Source organism: Argopecten irradians, chromosome 6 (assembly GCF_041381155.1).
Source record: "Argopecten irradians isolate NY chromosome 6, Ai_NY, whole genome shotgun sequence".
In the NCBI taxonomy this organism is placed as follows: Eukaryota; Metazoa; Mollusca; class Bivalvia; order Pectinida; family Pectinidae; genus Argopecten; species Argopecten irradians.
Genome location: NC_091139.1, coordinates 43,826,380 through 43,849,272, shown reverse-complemented (window position 1 = coordinate 43,849,272; position 22,893 = coordinate 43,826,380). Strand labels below are relative to the sequence as shown.

Sequence of the window (22,893 nt, the reverse complement as noted above, 5' to 3'; positions counted from 1 at the left end):
AGCTACTATAAAGACACCTACTTCTGTATAAAGACCACCTGCCTAAGCAGCTACTTCTGTATAAAGACCACCTGCCTAAGCAGCTACTTCTGTATAAAGACCACCTGCCTTAGCAGCTACTTCTGTATAAAGACCACCTGTCTAAGCAGCTACCTCTGTATAAAGACCACCTGTCTAAGCAGCTACTTCTGTACTGTATAAAGACCACCTGTCTAAGCAGCTACTTCTGTATAAAGACCACCTGTCTAAGCAGCTACTTCTGTATAAAGACCACCTGTCTAAGCAGCTACTTCTGTATAAAGACCACCTGTCTAAGCAGCTACTTCTGTATAAAGACCACCTGTCTAAGCAGCTACCTCTGTATAAAGACCACCTGCCTAAGCAGCTACTTCTGTATAAAGACCACCTGCCTTAGCAGCTACTTCTGTATAAAGACCACCTGTCTAAGCAGCTACCTCTGTATAAAGACCACCTGCCTAAGCAGCTACTTCTGTATAAAGACCACCTGCCTAAGCAGCTACTTCTGTATAAAGACCACCTGCCTTAGCAGCTACCTCTGTATAAAGACCACCTGCCTTAGCAGCTACCTCTGTATAAAGACCACCTGCCTAAGCAGCTACCTCTGTATAAAGACCACCTGTCTAAGCAGCTACTTCTGTATAAAGACCACCTGCCTTAGCCACTACCTCTGTATAAAGACCACCTGCCTTAGCCACTACCTCTGTATAAAGACCACCTGCCTTAGCCACTACCTCTGTATAAAGACCACCTGCCTTAGCCACTACCTCTGTATAAAGACCACCTGCCTTAGCAGCTACCTCTGTATAAAGACCACCTGCCTTAGACCACTGCCTTACCTCTGTATAAAGACCACCTGCCTTAGCCACTACCTCTGTATAAAGACCACCTGCCTTAGCAGCTACCTCTGTATAAAGACCACCTGCCTAAGCAGCTACTTCTGTATAAAGACCACCTGTCTAAGCAGCTACCTCTGTATAAAGACCACCTGTCTAAGCAGCTACCTCTGTATAAAGACCACCTGCCTAAGCAGCTACCTCTGTATAAAGACCACCTGTCTAAGCAGCTACCTCTGTATAAAGACCACCTGTCTAAGCAGCTACCTCTGTATAAAGACCACCTGCCTTAGCAGCTACCTCTGTATAAAGACCACCTGGTTAATCACTACACTACCTCTGTATAAAGACCACCTGTCTAAGCAGCTACCTCTGTATAAAGACCACCTGCCTTAGCAGCTACCTCTGTATAAAGACCACCTGCCTTAACAGCTACCTCTGTATAAAGACCACCTGGTTAATAACTTTCTTTGGGGTCGTCACCACAATCTGACCTGACCAAAAGACCATTTGACTAAAAGGTCATTTCTTCTTTCTCCTATTGGTGGTTTTAATGACAGACTTGGCTATAGTTCTATTCATTATGTAAAAGTTCTGATCAACTTTAAACTCCAAACATTTTTGTATTCCCATCTGTCTCTTCAGAATTATTTTTCACTTTGATGTCAATAATTGTAAATATAGAATATTGTACAGCCATGATTGTTTTTCTCCTAATCAAACAATTATGAATATAAATTATCCCATTGCATTATCCTCCCTTAACATTTACCTCCCTTCATAAACAAATCACATATTTATACCTCCCTTTAATAACATTTACCTCCCTCAAACAACCGCATCACTTATCAATTACATTTACCTCCCTTCACAAACAGGTTTCATTTACCTCTCTCCAATAACCGCATCACTTATCAATTACATTTACCTCTCTCAAACAACCAAATCACTTACCAACTACACTTACCTCCCTCCAATAACTGCTTCACTTATCAATTCATTTACCTCCCTTCATAAATAAATTGCATTTTAATTACCTCTCTTCATAAAGAAGTTGCATTTACCTCCCTCCAATAACAACATCACTTGCCTATTACATTTACCTACCTTAACATTCCTTAAATGACCTTGGCTGTTTATAGGACATAAGAGCAAACAAACAAACAATACAGTTTTGTCATGATACACATTATTGGAATAAACTGCATGTAGCTTTGCACGAAGTCAGCTTAAAGTGTGCATACAAGTCCAGTCACCGTGTCCAATAAGAAATGCTTGACATGAGAATGATTTGATGATCATGATTTTCGCCAATGACAGCCTTAATTAAGAACAAGTTCTGTCACTATGTCTAATAAGCAAATTCGTGAGAATGATTGAATGATGATGTTGCCAGAGACACCCCTTACTAGGAATGAGCAGTCCTTGATTTGTGTTAACATGCATTAGGTATAGTGTTAGAGATTCATTATAAGTTAGTGTAGCAATTAACTCGTGTCATTCTTTTTCTTCAAAGTGTTTTCTAGTATAAATAATACTTGAGTTTCAGATTTCTCCTTTAGACAAAACAATGATACCTTGGTAGCTCGTATTTTTCAGATTATTGAAATAACAATAGATATCTCTGAAAATTGGAACATTTCTACGGAAATCTCTTAAAGTGTTGCCTTTAAGAATGCCAGGAAAAGCTTATAAGCAGAATTGAAATGTGTTTGTTAATAAGAGAGTAGATTTCTTTTATAGATTAGTGATAAAATATCAATTAGTGTTTCAGTAACAATGAGTAGAGGATGTGTCCAAACTTTTTAGTGCAACATATCACTAATCATGCCAAAAGAAAATGCCATTCAATATTCAGCAAAACTGTTTTAACAAACAATAAATCAAATCATGAAGAATCAGATTTTTTTTCTGATTTTTTTTTTTATTAAAGTGGGCATTTTAAATATTCAGAAACAATAGACCTACAGAACAAATACTGGAATCCATAAAGTTGAATAGTGAAAGCTGAACAAGTAAGTCCACAGGTCCCTGGTAGAAGATGATGGACTGACAGGAGATAGGAGTAACTCTATATGCCCTCACCCATCTCTCCGTGTTATTGAGGGAAATACAAATTCTACTAGTGAGTTCTGAATAAATTATGTGCATTATTTAAAACAAATCTGTTTTCTTTTAACAAGTTAATTTGCTATCGATTCATGATAGAAATCAATCCTTTGAAAATGACATACTTTTTGGCATGACTTAGAACTAAACTTTCTATATAGAGGTGAGAGAAAGCATAGCGGGGCGGTGTTTAGGGTGTGTGATATGGGGAGTACCTCTATACAGTACATAAGTGTGAGATTATACAGGTACATACCAAATCCTGGTCATGTACAAAGAAACAGCAAAAAGTGTTAAACAGAGAACATTGTGGTTAATATGAAAGGTCTTACATATATACATCAGAATATGACCAAGAAAAGCATGGCTATGCTAAATAGGTATCTTATAGCTAAGTATATATATAACTTGGTGATCTATAAAAGATAACAAACACAATGTCAGTCAAAGAAATGTACAGTATACTGGTATGTGTTGTGAATCACAATTTTTTTTTCAAATTTTAGATACATAGCTCAACACACATCATCTGTTAGATCAAAAAAAAAGAAAAGAAAAATGATCACTAACAAATAGTGATGCTTCATGAACAGCTAATCAGCCTAAATCATGTCCCTTACAATACAAACGATACCCCTTTACACCAAATTAACCCCTCTCTCTTTTTACCCCATGCAACTAACATCAAAGGCTACTAATTAACTAAGTACTAAGTATACTCCATTGTCATTCATCACCTAGTCCCTTACTCTGTACTTTAGATTGACCTTTGTCGCCCTCCAAATATCCCACTTCTATAAACTTATTGTTGAATCTTGATGTCCATTCAGTAACATAACTACACCAGAGAAAACTTTTGCAACAGGAGAGGTGAAACTGTATAGTGGTCACTGAAGACTAGCAAGATGCTCTAGTGATTCAGCGGTGTCATTCTGTATCTGGATTAAACCGACTGAGCTACCTGGTCGCCGATGATCAACCCAGACCACTATCCCGCTACACTTTCATTATGTAGTACTTCAGACATCTATCTCTTTATTGACCAAGAAGTGTGTAGATGATATATATGTATCCCGATTACATCTAGTTCGAAATAATCATCATTGTAGGATCAGTTTGGTCTATATAATATCAACTAAATACTGGGTAGCAGCAGGCTGAGACAAGTCAACTAAATACTGGGTAGCAGCAGGCTGAGTATTGGTGAAGAATATCAGGACAGTCAACTAAATACTGGGTAGCAGCAGGCTGAGTATTGGTGAAGTATATCAGGACAAGTCAACTAAATACTGGGTAGCAGCAGGCTGAGTATTGGTGAAGAATATCAGGACAGTCAACTAAATACTGGGTAGCAGCAGGCTGAGTATTGGTGAAGTATATCAGGACAGTCAACTAAATACTGGGTAGCAGCGAAGGCTGAGTATTGGTGAAGTATATCAGGACAGTCAACTAAATACTGGGTAGCAGCAGGCTGAGTATTGGTGAAGTATATCAGGACAGTCAACTAAATACTGGGTAGCAGCAGGCTGAGTATTGGTGAAGTATATCAGGACAGTCAACTAAATACTGGGTAGCAGCAGGCTGAGTATTGGTGAAGTATATCAGGACAGTCAACTAAATACTGGGTAGCAGCAGGCTGAGTATTGGTGAAGTATATCAGGACAGTCAACTAAACACTGGGTAGCAGCAGGCTGAGTATTGGTGAAGTATATCAGGACAGTCAACTAAACACTGGGTAGCAGCAGGCTGAGTATTGGTGAAGTATATCAGGACAGTCAACTAAATACTGGGTAGCAGCAGGCTGAGTATTGGTGAAGTATATCAGGACAGTCAACTAAATACTGGGTAGCAGCAGGCTGAGTATTGGTGAAGTATATCAGGACAGTCAACTAAACACTGGGTAGCAGCAGGCTGAGTATTGGTGAAGTATATCAGGACAGTCAACTAAATACTGGGTAGCAGCAGACTGAGTATTGGTGAAGTATATCAGGACAGTCAACTAAATACTGGGTAGCAGCAGCAGGCTGAGTATTGGTGAAGTATATCAGGACAGTCAACTAAACACTGGGTAGCAGCAGGCTGAGTATTGGTGAAGTATATCAGGACAGTCAACTAAATACTGGGTAGCAGCAGGCTGAGTATTGGTGAAGTATATCAGGACAGTCAACTAAATACTGGGTAGCAGCAGGCTGAGTATTGGTGAAGTATATCAGGACAGTCAACTAAATACTGGGTAGCAGCAGGCTGAGTATTGGTGAAGTATATCAGGACAGTCAACTAAATACTGGGTAGCAGCAGGCTGAGTATTGGTGAAGTATATCAGGACAGTCAACTAAATACTGGGTAGCAGCAGGCTGAGTATTGGTGAAGTATATCAGGACAGTCAACTAAATACTGGGTAGCAGCAGGCTGAGTATTGGTGAAGTATATCAGGACAGTCAACTAAATACTGGGTAGCAGCAGGCTGAGTATTGGTGAAGTATATCAGGACAGTCAACTAAATACTGGGTAGCAGCAGGCTGAGTATTGGTGAAGTATATCAGGACAGTCAACTAAATACTGGGTAGCAGCAGGCTGAGTATTGGTGAAGTATATCAGGACAAGTCAACTAAATACTGGGTAGCAGCAGGCTGAGTATTGGTGAAGTATATCAGGACAGTCAACTAAATACTGGGTAGCAGCAGACTGAGTATTGGTGAAGTATATCAGGACAGTCAACTAAACACTGGGTAGCAGCAGGCTGAGTATTGGTGAAGTATATCAGGACAGTCAACTAAATACTGGGTAGCAGCAGGCTGAGTATTGGTGAAGAATATCAGGACAAGTCAACTAAATACTGGGTAGCAGCAGGCTGAGTATTGGTGAAGTATATCAGGACAGTCAACTAAATACTGGGTAGCAGCAGGCTGAGTATTGGTGAAGAATATCAGGACAGTCAACTAAATACTGGGTAGCAGCAGGCTGAGTATTGGTGAAGTATATCAGGACAGTCAACTAAACACTGGGTAGCAGCAGGCTGAGTATTGGTGAAGTATATCAGGACAGTCAACTAAATACTGGGTAGCAGCAGGCTGAGTATTGATGAAGTATATCAGGACAGTCAACTAAATACTGGGTAGCAGCAGGCTGAGTATTGATGAAGTATATCAGGACAGTCAACTAAATACTGGGTAGCAGCAGGCTGAGTATTGGTGAAGAATATCAGGACAAGTCAACTAAATACTGGGTAGCAGCAGATCAGGACAGTCAACTAAAACTGGGTAGCAGCAGCTGAGTATTGGTGAAGAATATCAGGACAGTCAACTAAAACACTGGGTAGCAGCAGGCTGAGTATTGGTGAAGAATATCAGGACAAGTCAACTAAATACTGGGTAGCAGCAGGCTGAGTATTGGTGAAGAATATCAGGACAAGTCAACTAAATACTGGGTAGCAGCAGGCTGAGTATTGGTGAAGTATATCAGGACAGTCAACTAAATACTGGGTAGCAGCAGGCTGAGTATTGGTGAAGTATATCAGGACAGTCAACTAAATACTGGGTAGCAGCAGGCTGAGTATTGCTGAAGTATATCAGGACAGTCAACTAAATACTGGGTAGCAGCAGGCTGAGTATTGGTGAAGTATATCAGGACAGTCAACTAAATACTGGGTAGCAGCAGACTGAGTATTGATGAAGTATATCAGGACAGTCAACTAAATACTGGGTAGCAGCAGGCTGAGTATTGATGAAGTATATCAGGACAGTCAACTAAATACTGGGTAGCAGCAGGCTGAGTATTGGTGAAGTATATCAGGACAGTCAACTAAATACTGGGTAGCAGCAGGCTGAGTATTGGTGAAGTACTGGTATACAACACCTACAACGGTCAGGACAAGTCACTGATCTAATAGTGTGGTGAGAACACAAGGTCTATCATTGTCTAAAAGCAAAGGACTAGATAGGTATTTGTTTTGACAAAACAGGCAAATGCAAATGTTTATGATGTTACACATTTTCACATTTACATATTCAAGCCATTTTTGGTAAGGTAATACTTAATACATAACTCATGATATTTCATGTTGAACTTGATGCTGTTTGGCTAGTGATAAATAATCATTCAAATAGATTCACCTTTTAAATGCAGAAAAAATTTGGCAAATTAAAATTTTGTCACATGGTAGTAATGGTAGGAGTTATACAAAGCAACAAAGCATATAGCAGCCAAATTAGCTCTACAAGCAAAAATATGATTGAAGCTTCTCTATTCTTGCATACACATTAGTGTCTTTAAATATGACCAATAGAACTATACAACTAAAATATCAGAACTGCTATGGATACTCGATATTCTACCCTGTATTGCTTTGTCTGAACATTTCAACAAAGCCAGCTTTTGGTACAGGCTTTTTTTATACCAAGGACATGACATTCAACCTCAAATTCTTTACACCAAGGACATGACATTTGACCTCTGAATCATTGAATGTTCACTCCATTTCTTTTCCCATAATTTGAACTCTTAATTCTACAAAATTCTCTAGCTCGTACGAACAACTTAATTTTTGTTACTATGGAATACTGTAATTGCTTTTATTACATGCATTCACATTTCTCTGCATCAACAATCTATTTAGATAGACTTCTGTTGAATCAATCCACCTAAAATGATTGCCACAGAAACTATGTACAGAAGATGCTATCATTGCAATTGTAAATGAGCAGAATACTTTCACCACAAGAGGCGCCAAAATGATACAACTGCAAAGTTAAGAAGGTTTGTAGTTAATTTTATGTAATACCTCTTATACACCCAGTAAACCTGGATAATTACTGCATCAGTTAACGGTAACATGTGTACTGGTAAGTGACAGATGTACTTAGCTATAATGTATCATCTACAAAAAGTACAGTTAGAATCCACTGTTAGAATCCACAAGTTACTGTACAACACCGTAATCATTGGAGAATTCTTGTTCTCGGCTAATCTACTGCCAACACTAAATATAGGGGGAGCCTCTCTATTGGAAAAGCGAAAAATGTTTAAAATATTGATGTTTCCATGGTAACCTTCACATATTAGTTTCCTTTTCTAAAGTGAACATTTCCACAAACTAATATGATGAAAGCTACTAAATTTTGGAGGAAGGGTGAGAAAAATTCCTGCCTGTACAGTACGTAGAACACGTTTTTTTAACTGTATAACCTCTGTACACTTCCAATACATCTTACTAAAAGTTTCCTGAAATGTCTTTTTACTTGTTGACCCACAACTTAAAATCCTTACACATCAGAAGGTAATTGGTAATAACAAGGGGTAGAAACTGTTTCAGACATATACCTTGTCAAATCAGTTTGAACTTTTTTTCAAATTTCTCCAAATTCTGATTTTTGATATGTTATCATCAGTCCATCACTTATACTTAAGGTAAGTGTGAAACACCCTAGTGTTTGTTACAGTAGTTTGTTAATATGTATCATTTGTGTAAATCTGATTATATTGAAGTAATATCAGAAGAAAAGTAAAATTACTGATTAAGCAAACATACCTCCTATGTTGGTAACTTATTACTTATTCCCTCTCTGATCATCTTTAATTTCATCTCTTACTGAGGTGTTCATTTATGAATTATCCCTACCCCTTAAATCTTTCAAAATATCAATTAACCAACCATGGGTCATTGCACCTCTGCAGCACAATGAACTCCAATTAACAACATACCAGTATAACCTAAACTTGTACAAAACATTAAGAACAAGTCAAGTTAAACCAAATGCATCTAAGTCCCATGTTGAATTCAGTCAACTGCAAATATTTTATTTTATAAGGTTGAAAGTCAAAATATAGGTACATGACACACTGCCTTTTCTAGTTGAACGTAATACCTAACTGTAATGTTCCAATGACTCCCACTGAAGGAGACGACACACTGCTTTTTCTTTGATGATCAAAGGTAAAAATATAGGTCAATTAAACTTACTTCATGTACATATTAAGGTCAGAAAGGTCAAAATATAGGTCAACATCATTTTAGTTTTGGTACATTTTTGATGTCAGCTATGTAACAGTACAATATCAAAGATATGTAGGCAGTGGTCAACAAAATAAATCCCAAGGTTAAAACCAAAACAAAACCAGAAAGGTTAAGTTTAACACAGATGCATTTACGTAAACGTTTGGGTTAAGCTGAAGAAGCAGGCTGTATTGCAGCTTGGTTTTAGTAGCAGCCAATACATAGTAAACTTACAATTTACTGGGTATGGTTAGACCGATAAAACTTTCTTCTTAAACAAATGACAACCTGTAAATTTTGTTATTTTCCCCCATAAAATATCAATACCAAAGTAAATCTTACAATCCTGAAACAGAATTTCAAAGTTCTATTTATCCATCACCGAAATTAGATTGAAATTGACAATACTTGTCTTTACTCAAAATTATGGAAATATTGACATAAAGATTACACCATATGGTAAGAGGTCAATAAAATGCAGAAAACCCAGAAAAGTGCTGTAAGTTAACCATGCATTTCAGCGGCTCTAGCATACTGATATTGCCAGTGCTTTTAGTGCTGTAGCCAGTGAAAAGCGGACAAAATATAAGCAGCGGTGTTAGCTTGTAACGGTACAACAGGAGAATGGACACATCCTCATTAGGAAAGGGTAGAACAAATAACCTGAGGTTAGAACCATACCTAAGGCAACAAAACATAGGACCATCATTTCTTTCCAGCTGGTGTACAGGTCACTGAGTACTTTCTGGAATAAGTCACTATCATTTAGCGAGTCAAATAGTCTGATTAGGGTTTGGTTGGCTAACTGGGTCAATTTCTTTGGAACACACCTATTCAGCAAAGGAACACTGTAATAAATGGAGAAAATAAATTATAAAGAGTTCTTAACACAACACAGACTTTTTATTCTACTACAACACAAACTTGGCTTTCGTCTCCGCAAGCAAAACTACTTCAGACTTACCAGTTTCTGTCTTCAGATTGGTAGCTATTTGGGATATTTTTTTTAAATGGTAGCTTGTTGGTATTTTTTATATTTGACCAATGTCAGAAGACAGATATAGATTTTCAGTTTAATTTAATGCTGTTGTGGGAGACAAAACCAAATTTTGTGTTGCTTATTACTGTAGACCAACTTATTTCTGTAGGATACTTATTTTCAATTAGCGTTGTTTCCTCCAAATCAGTTATAGTAAAATAATTTCAATTACAGTTCCTCCAAATCAGTTACAAAAAAATAATTTCAATCAATGGAAAAAGAGGATTTCTTGGACTGTAAATTAGTGAAGTAGATGTTGTAAAAAGTTTTAAAATTCACTGAAAATTGAAAATGAAGTCCCCACAAAAATAAGTAGATTTACAGTAGCATGTTGATGATGTTAAAGTGACTAGCAATGGAGATCCGTCACACACAGGTATACCTAGGGCGATAAAACACAGCACTATCATCTCCCGCCAAACCAGGCACACGTCCCGTACTATCTTATGGAATATATCAAACTTGTTAAAGAAGGACAACAAGCCACCGCCTATCTTTGGGGCCAGCACACTCCAGCTCTTGGGCACACAATAATTCAGGATCGATTCACTGCAACATCCAAACTCTAATATCACACATCTATATCTACACACAAAATCATTGTTTAATGATCGTACGTCAATCATTTATCAAGGATAGCGATCATTTGTCCAAAAAAAAAAGGTAAAATGATACTACAATGACATGGTCTTTATCTAACATAAAAATAACCCTGTGTATTATGTGACAGAATTATAAATGAATCTCGGAATCAATGGGATGTTACAATCAACAACAGAATTTTGAATAACTATTTACTGATACAAAATATATTTTATCTTATTATGATCAAATTGATAGAATATTGATAAATGAGAAGTTTTCAGATGAATATGTAATGTCCATTATTGATATCAACATACCACAGAAGTTTGATAAAATAATGACTAAAATTTTAAAACAGGTTTATATCTGATGGAATTTTATTTTTGTTGCAACAACAATATTTCATTATCCAAGTTAACATTAAATCATTTTGTTCTATACTCAAGATTTTTTCATTCTTCAGCTCCAACACAAAACAATTTACTCATTCATCCCTAAAATTGCATAATGAACTGTCCCAGACTTAAATTTAGACGAGTTCAAATCTATATTTAGGGTAATGAGCATGGATATCTCTTATATCAAATTGCTTCAACAAGACTAGCATCTCTTGTGTAATAAAGAATATCTTGTAAACATCTTTGGTAAAGCAGTACCAGCATCCCATGTATCTAACGTTTCCACAGAAAAATTATATTAAACGCTGGTAAAATCAATATATCAGCCTTTCAAAGTAGAGCTACGGAAACAGGAGGGAAATACTCTCACAAATCTGTTTGTGGAAGTCACATGGATGTAAAATAAAATCCGGAGATATTTGTTAGCTTTGTTAAAGCAGACAGCACTTTTTTCTGTTTATTGGTTTGTCTTTTATCTATGTATATATGTAGCAGGTCTGGCTGGTCATATTAAATCACTGTCTATATTAATATGTAGCAGATCTAGTTCACCCTATAAAATCACTGCTGCTTGCTAAGACAAACCTTTCCAGGACAGGCAACTGAGGACACGACCCTTCTTTTATCCTTTCTTCGGTGTAGTCCGTGAAGTTGATGTCATAACGACACAGGATGGATCCAGCTGATCGGGAGAATTCCCTCACTTCATTGATGCTGTTAAGTGTGTTGTCCGGACATTTGTTAACACAGAGTGACATCTTGGTCGTGGGGTTTGCTAGGTCCATGAAAAACACAAACCTGAAAAATAAAATCAAATGAATTTCTAATTTGGAATTGAACACAATTAGACTGGCAGGGTAACACAACATGGCCGTCATTTCATGGAATGAACATAACAATTTACACCAGCCAGTCAAAGAATTAGTTACAAAGGAAATATGAAGGAAAGCAAAAAATGCTTATAGGTAATCAAGAGAACCATACAGTCTAAAACTTTAAACACTAGTCTGATGTCCTCGACCAGTCATTTTATGGCCGGACTAGTGCCAATCGGTAAATACAATATAAATTTACAGATATGGTGGTTAATTGCATTTTCCAACACATTTTGAGTGCATTATAGTGTATGCAATTATTTCACTCTGGATGCATCATTTTGTGAGAATTTGCATTTGTAATTTGTGTAAAAAATCATAAACTGATCATGACAGAAGTGCTGAGGCAAAACGGTTATTTATTTTGGACTGGTGATTGAATAGACAGACTAGTAAAATTTTGGGGTTTACTAGTCCAAATGACTAGCAGCGAAAAAAACCACGTCACAGACAGACTATATGTCCTAAATTCTGTAAGAAATCAAAACAGGAAGGATATGGTAACAAAACCATGATCTCCATATATATGGTTGGGGGGGGGGGGGGGAGGGAGTCATAGTATCATATAATGATGGACTTGTCACACAATGAGTCAATATTTCTAAAAGTGATAAAAATGTTTGCAACCAAATAAGCCCTGAAATAAAGTAGTAAATAAAATATGATTTTCGTTGTCACAGGTTCACATGAGACACGAAATTGATGCAAATATCAAAATTCATTTGAAATGAAAAAGATAAAATAAGAGCAAGCAAATAAACAAAACATATGTGACATTCCATATTGATACAGTTTCTGACTCAGTGTAAATTTGTATTTCTATTTTTATTGTTGGCATGGAAGGTTTCTGACATTTTACCACTAGCTTTCCACCTCTAGGTCATATGTGTCAAAGTTGTTGGGTGCACACCGGTAAATATCAGATCATTTGAAAAATTCAGGGTTTAGTTTGGGTCTATCCTGAGATCAATATTTTAGGCCTAATTTACAGTCAGACAATGTTTAATTCTGTGTTTTTTCATCGATAAACTTGATTACACCTGAACTAGCTCAAAACCGACCCAAAAGAATATTTCACTCGTGACCCAACATTAAAAACATTTAAAACATTCTTTGAATGTTGAAGTATCATTCTGTATGGATGGTAGCCTTTTTTTTGAGAATTTTCAGACCCAAAAAGTACCTGCGCAAATTATACTGGTGTGCAATTTATAAAAGTTTTTAGAGTAAGCTCAAAGACATAAGACTCGAATAGTACTCTGTTTATTCAAAGTATTTCAAGTTTTAACTATCATTAGCGTACACTTTAATACTCGGATAACATGAAGTATTACTGTAAGGTTCCACCAGCTTCAGGATTTTAAAGGTTTGATAATATCAGATGAAGAGAAAATCATTCATCGATCCACAAGTAAATTTTCCAGCTATCATTTAATTCATTCAATTCAATTAAGCATTGCCGATACTGCTAAACCAATTAATTCTCTCTGTAAAATAAAACTACAAATGGTATCATGAGACTACTATTTACCACAACGATCGGAGATGATATAAATTACCAGAACTCAATAACATCAGTTAAATGTTCACAACTGATTCCATTCTGTTTTAATCTATATGAAGTAATTGCTATACCAAATTTCCGATGATTGTTTTGTCTTTTGATTAATCTATTGGTAAACAAAGAGCTTCCACAAAATAACGCAATTTTTTTAAAAATATTCTCATTTGAAATACAAAGTTCCTGATTAATGAGTTAGTTATAATACAGTACTTATGGATTATGAATAACTGTTATTGGTCGTCATTAAGGTAACCGATTCATTTGATAATAGAAATAAAATGAAACAATGGAAACACCTTACAACTGTTGATACTGGAGTCAGTAATGTGTAAACTAATGGTATATTATACAAAGAATACATACTGTATCAATATACAGATGACCAAGTTACCCTGAACTTTTAAATTCAAAGCATTTTATGGGTGCCTGAAACTCCAGTAAGTATGGATATATTGAACAACTCAAAATGTGTCCATGGTCTAAGCATATAGTCTAGCTACCAATATTCATGCTTTTATAAGTACAAATTTTAGCTGATAGCTGCTGTTCAGGTTAATCTTTCCACAAACAGACTGTAACATCACAGACTACTAAACATTATGGACAAATACATAGCTTATATAATGTCATACAACTAACAAAGCTGACATCATTCAATAAAACTTGAATTCATTATGGTGACAGGATAAACAACAAGGGCCAAGTGGAGCCAAATATCTCACCTGCTATGTAATAATCACGGTGAATGTTATTAATCCAAAATAGTAATCTTGAAATTTTACAATGTTTTACCAAAGTAACTTTAAATGAAAGTCAATGTCATTCATTTTAACCATCTTTGCAGCCCTTCATCCCAGCATGCAACATGTCCATTATCAGGGCTCTAGGCCTCTTGGTTATTGACAAGAAATATGTAAGCATATCTGACCTTTGTGACCATTAATGAAAGTCAAGGTCATTCACTTGTATACACTTTTAAGTCATCCATTCCAGCAGGCCACAAGCCAAATATCAGGTTTCAAGACCTCTTAATTATTGACAAGAAGTTGTGAAAATAGTTTAGCCTATTTGACCCTTGTGGCCTTGAATACAGGTCAAGGGCATTCATTTGAACAAACTTTGAAGCCTTTCATCCCAACAGATACAATATCATATATTTGGCCCCTTGGTTGTTGAGGAGTCCTTTAAAGGAAAAAGTTGACAGCCAGCTGGACAGTTAAATACACGGACAAATGAACGACGGATTCTGCACCAAGCTATAAGCTCACTAACGTTTTGAACAAGAGAGCGCAAAATGTTGCATTCAACCACCATCATCAGAAAATTGGAAGAAGTAGATATAATTGTGATTATAATTAGAAAAGATTTACAAAACATGTCAAAATGATGCAGTGAGTCATTAAGGCCTACCTCTTTCTTGATCTGAAAAAATCACACACTTGAACCAGGTATGAATGTAACAGAGAAGTAACTTTGTCATTCCATACACTTGAGTCAGGCTTTGTTTTGGCCTTCATTGATAAGTTCATATCAACTCTCACAAGAGAATGTTAAGTCTAATGAATAACACTAGATCTACTTATCAACATGGTGCAATGGGATGGGGAGTGATGGTCATGAGTAAAAATAGATCTACTTATCCACAACTTCATTTTACATGACAAACTAAAACTGTCATTCAGGAGGCCAACTAATACCCCCCTGTTCATCACACCTGTTGTGTTTACATACAACTGGAAGCAAGTATACCTCTTAACTTTGTTGTTGAGGAGGAGGTGTAAGTTAATATACAGTTACAGTCTGAGTACAATATATACCTCCTAACTTTGTTGTAGTAGGAGGGGGTGTAAGTTTATATTCACTTACAGTCTGACTACAATATATACCTCCTAACTTTGTTGTAGAGGGAGGGGGTGTAAGTTAATATTCAGTTTAAGTCTGATTACAATATATACCTTCTAACTTTGTTGTAGAGGGAGGGGGTGTAAGTTAATATTCAGTTTAAGTCTGATTACAATATATACCTTCTAACTTTGTTGTAGAGGGAGGGGGTGTAAGTTAATATTCAGTTTAAGTCTTATTACAATATACTTTTCATCTTATTATACTCTATTAAGAGGATCTGACAAACACCCCATTAAAGGTCAACGCTCTGGTCAACTTTTGGATTAGCCAATCAAATTGCAACGTCCAGAATATAGGCATGTAAAAACGTTTGCATTATCTTCATAACACCATGTTTCTTTTAAGTCAGTTCATTCCAAGATGCCCTTTCATGCAGCTTCTTGCATGTTGTGACATAATGGTGATGCAAGTGGCCTTGCTAATCAGACAATTTGCTTTGATAGATGAAAAGTTTACCAGATCATAAACTTTTAAGAGACATTGTCAGATTCTTAAATCCTAAGAATACATTGGGAAATAGGGATTTATCTTTCAATCAGATAATGCCCAATCATACAGAAAACTTACGGTCTGTTCTTCATGTTCATGCCTGACAAAGAGACGTTTGGTATGGGTCGACCCCTGTTATCTTCATCACACGTGTTCCCAAAACTGTCGTAACCGTAAACCAGACGGAACGCATCACCGTGCATCACAGAAAACACAGCAATATAGATCTGAAACACATATGTTATAGACTTATATAGGCAAAACACATCACTGTGCTTCACATAAATTATATAGTAATATTTTGAGACGTTTTGTTATAACAGCTATATATATAGCTAGTTGTCTACTGTTGTTTGATTGTTATATCATTCTGACCTCTAGTATAGTAATGTCAGTATCCTAAATGTATAGGCTTACAATGTTCACATGTGCATCAACTAATACAAGAACAGATCATCTGTGTAACAAATCTAAAGATGTGAAACATATCACTGACTTCGTATATCTAGAGTTATGCAAATAAATTCATTCGAAAAGGAAAAGATTTCTGAAATCTTTTAGAAAATAGTTTTCTGTTATTCTGTATTTGCATTTTACAGAGTTATCTGCCCTTGCAGGTAGGTATTGATCTTATAGGTCTTAAAGGTATAGGTCTTTTTGGAGAAAACGACATGAATTGTGCTCATAAAATAATGATGTAACAATCGATACCTACCCGCAAGGGGGCTTACTCTGTAATATGCAAAGACAGAATTTGAAGTAATGCAACCATGAACCAATCAATTGGTCTATTTAGTATCTGATCCAATCAGCAACAATGTCTCAATATAAAGTTTCCCTCCAATGACCCCCCACCTTCTTTACTCTAAAGGCTTCTCAACATATTATGAAACAACCAGGTAGGGATATTGTCAAATACAATTTGTACACCAATAAGTCAGTTTAATTTGAAATAATATCATTATATACATATCTCTGATCACCTTGGGCTCTTATAGAACCATATACAGTATAATTGTATATGGAGTATTAATTACACTAGAGTTTCTTTACTGAATACAAACCATGCCAGCCCAGAAGAGGATGAAGATGATAAGGACGATGATATCGGTACATCCTCGGTTCTTGATTGGATTAGTAAGATCTCTCTTATCCTCACCCTCCTCCTGGAAAAAAAACCACACACAAACTGAAACATACATATTCATTTTCTATGAACATCTACAGAGATTACGAATTAAGTTAACAAAATATGTATGAATATGACTTAGTACTTACGTTGTGAAAATATGACTTAGTACTTATAAATTACGTTCCTAATTTCCATTTTTATCATCTAATCTTCAGTTTAATGGGAATGTTGAGTGTCATTAAATATATTATGCTCAACAAACAGTTAATCAAAACATTTGTACCCAGTTAGCTTTCAGCCATTGCACAGTGTGTGCATAATATATATAAATATCAAGTCATAATATTCATTTACTAACAAATTGATCCTAAATACCTAATATATAGATTAAGCCTATATATGAGATGTTGCCATTGCTCACAAGCATGTGACTATACTTGAAGAAGCAACAATTTAGGATTATATGAAACAGTATTCATAACAAAATAAAGTTATTAGACTGAATAAAACAAAAAGATAAAATCCAAAGCCATAAAATCAAAAGATTTTCGATCATTCTCAAAGAAATACCTGGTAATACATTATAATGTCAAACTTCCATGACCAAAGTGACATATACATAGTACCCTCTGTAATGATGATATATCATTGTAGTCTTGTAAGAACAGTATTTCTGAAAGCTACATCAACTTCTCTAAATCTGGCATTCAATGCATCCATGCCATGCCATCAATTTCTTCAAAAAACTGACAAGATGAATAAATACGACAGGGTTATATGTAAGTGTCAGTGTGTTTGCAATGAAAAGCGTGACTAGAAATAATCATTAATCTCAATATTTTTACTTTAAGTGTTTCCTCCTCTGGTTTGATTAGGTTATGAGATCAACGTTTTTTCTGATTAGTTTTTTGAGGTTTGTTCATATGAAGAGTCATTTACTCTTGTGAAAAGTAAATAATTTCTATGACATCCATCACTCCTCTTAAGTTTGAGGAAAAAAACATTTCACCATCAAATTGATGACTTCATGATCAATATTTTCTCACCAGAGCAGATATATCTAAATGATGATTAGATTTGTTAAACTAACAGAGGTCCTAAACGCTACAATATCATAATATTCTCAGAGTCAACTAACAGATCTAGAGGTCCTAAGCATTATATAATACACTCAATTTAAATCTACATGCAAACTCTCTACCACAAACATATATAATTCAGTTATAATCTTTGGTGCATGTTCTGTTTATAAAAGATTATAAAAGGAAAGCTGTGCCTTTAATGAAGGGTTGGTTAATGTATCAGAAACTCTAACACATCAGGGTCATGACTACTAAGGCCCATTCATGGCAGTTGTATGGTATTTTAGTTTATCGCCAGGAACACTGGCTTAATTTTCTACGTAATCAGAAACCAGCACCTTTGTCAAATAATAGAAACATTCGATAAAATGCAAAACACATCATGTAGTGCTGCATTATTTTTTATGGATTTTCTTGATAGAAAAATTCTACGTTGTTTAGCAAAAATGGAAAAGCTGTGAAAAGCTTTCAATCAGCCAATAATACACCATATCTTTCATTACACTGTGTTAAATGAAAGGGAGACAACTTGTGTACCCAGTACATGTACTATTTGGTTTATGACAGCCCTCACCTGTTATATCACATTCAGCAGATCTTTTTAACATCTTCTCTGGGAATTGTTCCAGAGTGATGTTGTGTTTTGGCCAAAACTAATTAAGACCTTTTGTAGTGAAGTACAGTGAATGTATTCTTGGCAAGCTCATCATAAGCTGTAAAGCTATAACAGACAGTTGATACAGAAACTCCTATCGAATGCTAGCTTGTCATAAACAACTCTGTACTCCAGTACACACAAATACTTGTTTGTTTATCCATAACAAGAGGCTCATGGGGCCCAGGATCATGAACATAAAGATTTTTTATATGCATTCACCAAAAAAATTTCATTATAAATTGATCCAATCTTTCAGAGGTAAATTGACACATTTGTACCTTGTTATCATGAAAAAGATCTTCAATTGAATATATTCTGCATTTGCATGTTATACCAATTATACTTCTAAGCTGTGAACTAAAATATATGATAAAAGCATAGTAAATTTCTAATGAGATGACCTCATACAAAGGGATATTAAATCAAATGACCTTGTACACAAGAATTTGAATTGCATATGGTCTGACCACTGTGTGAATGGAGTCCAAAATTCCTTAAATGAGGTATTCTGAGTGATATGACCTTGGCAGAAGGAATTCCCAAGAAGATGACCCCATACCAGGAATCCCATATCAGATGATGTTAAATCTAATGAGATATGACCTCAAGAAAATACTGAATGAAATGACCTTGAAAAGAACTCTTTATGGCATCTTGAAATAGCCTCAATTTATTAAATCTTTTTGTTTTGTAAAGAGTTCTCTAATGTAAAGAGGTAATAGTAACATCAGATTTGTATGGGCTTTTTGCTTTTCATTGACATTTTGCTGACACCAAGAACAAGTCCTGGCCTTGTTGTTTAAGTAATGCATTCCTGTACATGTGAGGACTGTTTCCTACCTTACCCTATTTTACATATCAAGTTAGAGCTAACATTGAACACCAAACCTGGGGAGCCGTGAACCAGGAAATATATAGCTCCTAGACGTTAAACTTCCACCTACAGTAAATACAGTGCCATGCATTATCTCTTCTCCATTATTCATAGCACCAGTGCTAGCCTCTTCCATTTCAGAGAAAAAGGAGGCAAAACCGAGAAAAAAAGTAATTTAGAAGGTCTACTCAGACGTTGTGTAAGAAATTCTATGTTCTGTGATTACATCATTGGTACGTATAGTTTGGTTTCAGATGCTGACAAAGGGCTTCGTTTCATTAAGTATTCATTCACAGCTCTAATTTGAACAAACAAAAGAATTGCTAACAATTTATATTTAATTGAATAAAAAACAACTTTGTTTTACAATCAATAAGATGATATATTTAGCACAGGCTAATTGATCACACAACTTTTTCCCACTAAAATATAGGGTCAGAAATAAAATTCAATATAACCTAGTTACTGCATGCAAACCAGAACAGAAAACATTTGGTATATATTCAAAACAAACAGTATTCTTTTCAATATCAAAGCCTTTAAAGATGCCAAGATGACAGTACTCTGTGTGTTTTGCCAAGTGTTCATTTTTAACGTATGTTACATGTACATGTAAAAATCCTAATACAAAACCAATTTATATGTAACTCTAAATATAGAACAAATAGACTGTATCAGTATTTCATTGATCTTGTTTTAAAACAGCAGCACTTAATACAAGGCAATCCAACATATTAATTTACAAAACTCCATCAATCAACCACATTACAATTTATGGCCATATATATATCCCATGTCTATATGTACCAGGGTAAAATTAGCTCACAGACAATAACATTAAAACAAAGGGCAAATAATACCAGCGATGTGTTATCAAATAGGGCATTCACATTGCAAACACAACTGATCATATTTTACAACATAATCTCAAAAATCACTCTATTAATAAAACACATTAAAATGGGCATACATGTTCTTTGTCTATGTAAAATTAGCAATACCAATCCCAAAAGACAAAAATAAAACAAAGGACAAGTAATATCAACAGAGCCAAGTTAATCCTAGAGGACGACAGCATTCAAACACAACAACAAACAATTGTAAGACTATTTAATAACTGGTGTTAAGTAGCTATATCAAATTAAGTATCGTTTAGTTTCCGGACTTTGAGCCCATCAATCCCATAGCTACATCATGGTCAAATGAGTATATATAATTGTATCTAATGGCCTATGCATTACATGTCTATATAGAAATTATGTATATACTATATATATAGTGGGCAATAGCTGGCTGTTTTTATTGACCAATTCCCTACAAGTGTACACCAGTCCTTACTCAGTAATAAACTAACTTCCAGCAGCCATTGCCTACATTTGTAAGTAGTCAGTCATCTTTAATGCTCTACATATGATGCATAATTATCTAGGAAATAAAAAATAACAGACCAATTCCATAATGTTCTTCAAATAATGTATAATTATCTAGGAAATAAAAACAAACAGACCAATTCCATAATGTTCTTCAAATAATGTATAATTATCTAGGAAATAAAAACAAACAGACCAATTCCATAATGTTCTTCAAATATTGTATAATTATCTAGGAAATAAAAACAAACAGACCAATTCCATAATGTTCTTCAAATAATGTATAATTATCTAGGAAATAAAAACAAACAGACCAATTCCATAATGTTCTTCAAATAATGTATAATTATTTAGGAAATAAAATCAAACAGACCAATTCCATAATGTTCTTCAAATAATGTATAATTGTTTAGGAAATACCGTATTTTCCCTAATGAGGGCGCCGGGCGCGGGTAAATGACTGAAGGGGGCGCGGTTATTTGAGACCATTTTTAGATGTTTTTTTCTGAAACAGACTATAGTCATCTTGCTTTTAGTTTCGTATTTTTCTGAAACTTATGATAACCAACTTTCATTTTGAAGTCAAGTAAGTATTGAAATTACATAATAAGTAAGAAATGTATGCACCAGAAGTATTAAACATTGGTTAAATATGTCTGTTTCACGGAATTTTTGCATTTCATGCTAGCCTGTTTGTTTACCTTGCGTATACACAAAATGGCGGACGGTGCTTTTGATCGCTACTTTCGTTTTGTGGCAGATGGGGAATACTGACAAGAGCACACACAAGAAAATGCTTAGAAATGATAGTATTACTGTTAGTTAGGAACCTTTATCATAGATATAAGTATTCATAAAACAGTAAGTATTCATTAAAACCTGTACAGACATCGCTAAAATGTTGTTGCCAGTTAGTCTTCATCCATACACGTGTGTGGGGATTCAAGTGACACGTTTTGTTTTGAACATGGCGTTCCGCTATTCTGGTACATGATACATCATTAACTATTATCGTAACTATTTTTTTTTTTTTTTGCTGATACTTTGGTTATTCGTACACTGTAATGTTGTTTTCGTTTTTTCTATACATGTATTTGTACCACCCTTTGTTCTAGCATTGTCTTTGCGTTGGAATGTTTGCTGCAAGCAAAGTAGAACGTGAGGCTACCGTTTAACAACAGACAAATTACATCTCCATGTGTACTTTTATGAAGTACGTTTCTGTGTTAAAGTAAAATATAACAATAAAAACTTCGCAGTGACAATATACAAGAAAAACTCCTAAAACTTAAAGATGTAAAGCATCCGATGTAAACGAAAGGAAAAGCATACTGATCTAAAAGCTATCAGTAAATATGGTGATACATGAATAGACCAGGATCACTGAGGGTTTTTTATAGCTGATAGCGTTTAGTACACGTTCTACATGTCATTAACTAAGAATTTCTCCACAGATTTAACACACAATAACATTGAAAATGTGTACTTAGAATTATATCTTAACAACACTAGCACAAATGATCATATGCAAACAAATTATAAAAGCAAAATCAGTTGAAAACAAGAGGGCCAAGAGATATCGTGAAAATGGATTGACAAATCGGTCAATTTAACATGTTTGGTCCAATATCCTTTTAAAGGCCATTCATGTTGAATTAGCCGATCGTCCAGATGGCATTCCATACTCACCTAAATTCAACTGAATGCAATGTAATGAATATGATTTTCATATTTAATAATCACTGTAGGGCAAAACATCCCAAGGATATATTGTATCTATACAGAAAAAAATATGGACATCAACATAAAAATAAGCGGGATAGCAGGATTCATGCAAACTCCCTGAATGTCAAATGCGCTTGGTAATATACATATAGGTAGCAGTGAAAAAGTAAATAAATGTATATGAATGCTAAAAATCCCGTGGTAGTCAATTAATATTCAAGATAGCCAAATTCATTTTTTTT

At 35.3% G+C, this 22,893-nt stretch overlaps 1 protein-coding gene across 8 annotated transcripts in view; it reads right to left on the bottom strand.

The window, feature by feature from the left end:
- Positions 1-22,893, bottom strand: part of LOC138325996 (choline transporter-like protein 1) — a 68,195-nt gene that overhangs the window by 19,963 nt on the left and 25,339 nt on the right. For 7 of the 8 annotated variants that reach the window (XM_069272056.1, XM_069272060.1, XM_069272062.1 and 4 more), the window contains 4 exons: positions 16,875-16,976; positions 15,889-16,037; positions 11,563-11,775; positions 9,637-9,803 (listed from right to left, as the gene is read on the bottom strand). In XM_069272056.1, coding sequence (XP_069128157.1) covers positions 9,637-9,803; positions 11,563-11,775; positions 15,889-16,037; positions 16,875-16,976 — 631 coding nt within the window. Of the gene's footprint in view, positions 1-9,636; positions 9,804-10,376; positions 10,544-11,562; positions 11,776-15,888; positions 16,038-16,874; positions 16,977-22,893 lie in introns of all 8 variants that reach the window. The other variant, XM_069272059.1, reaches the window with a different exon arrangement.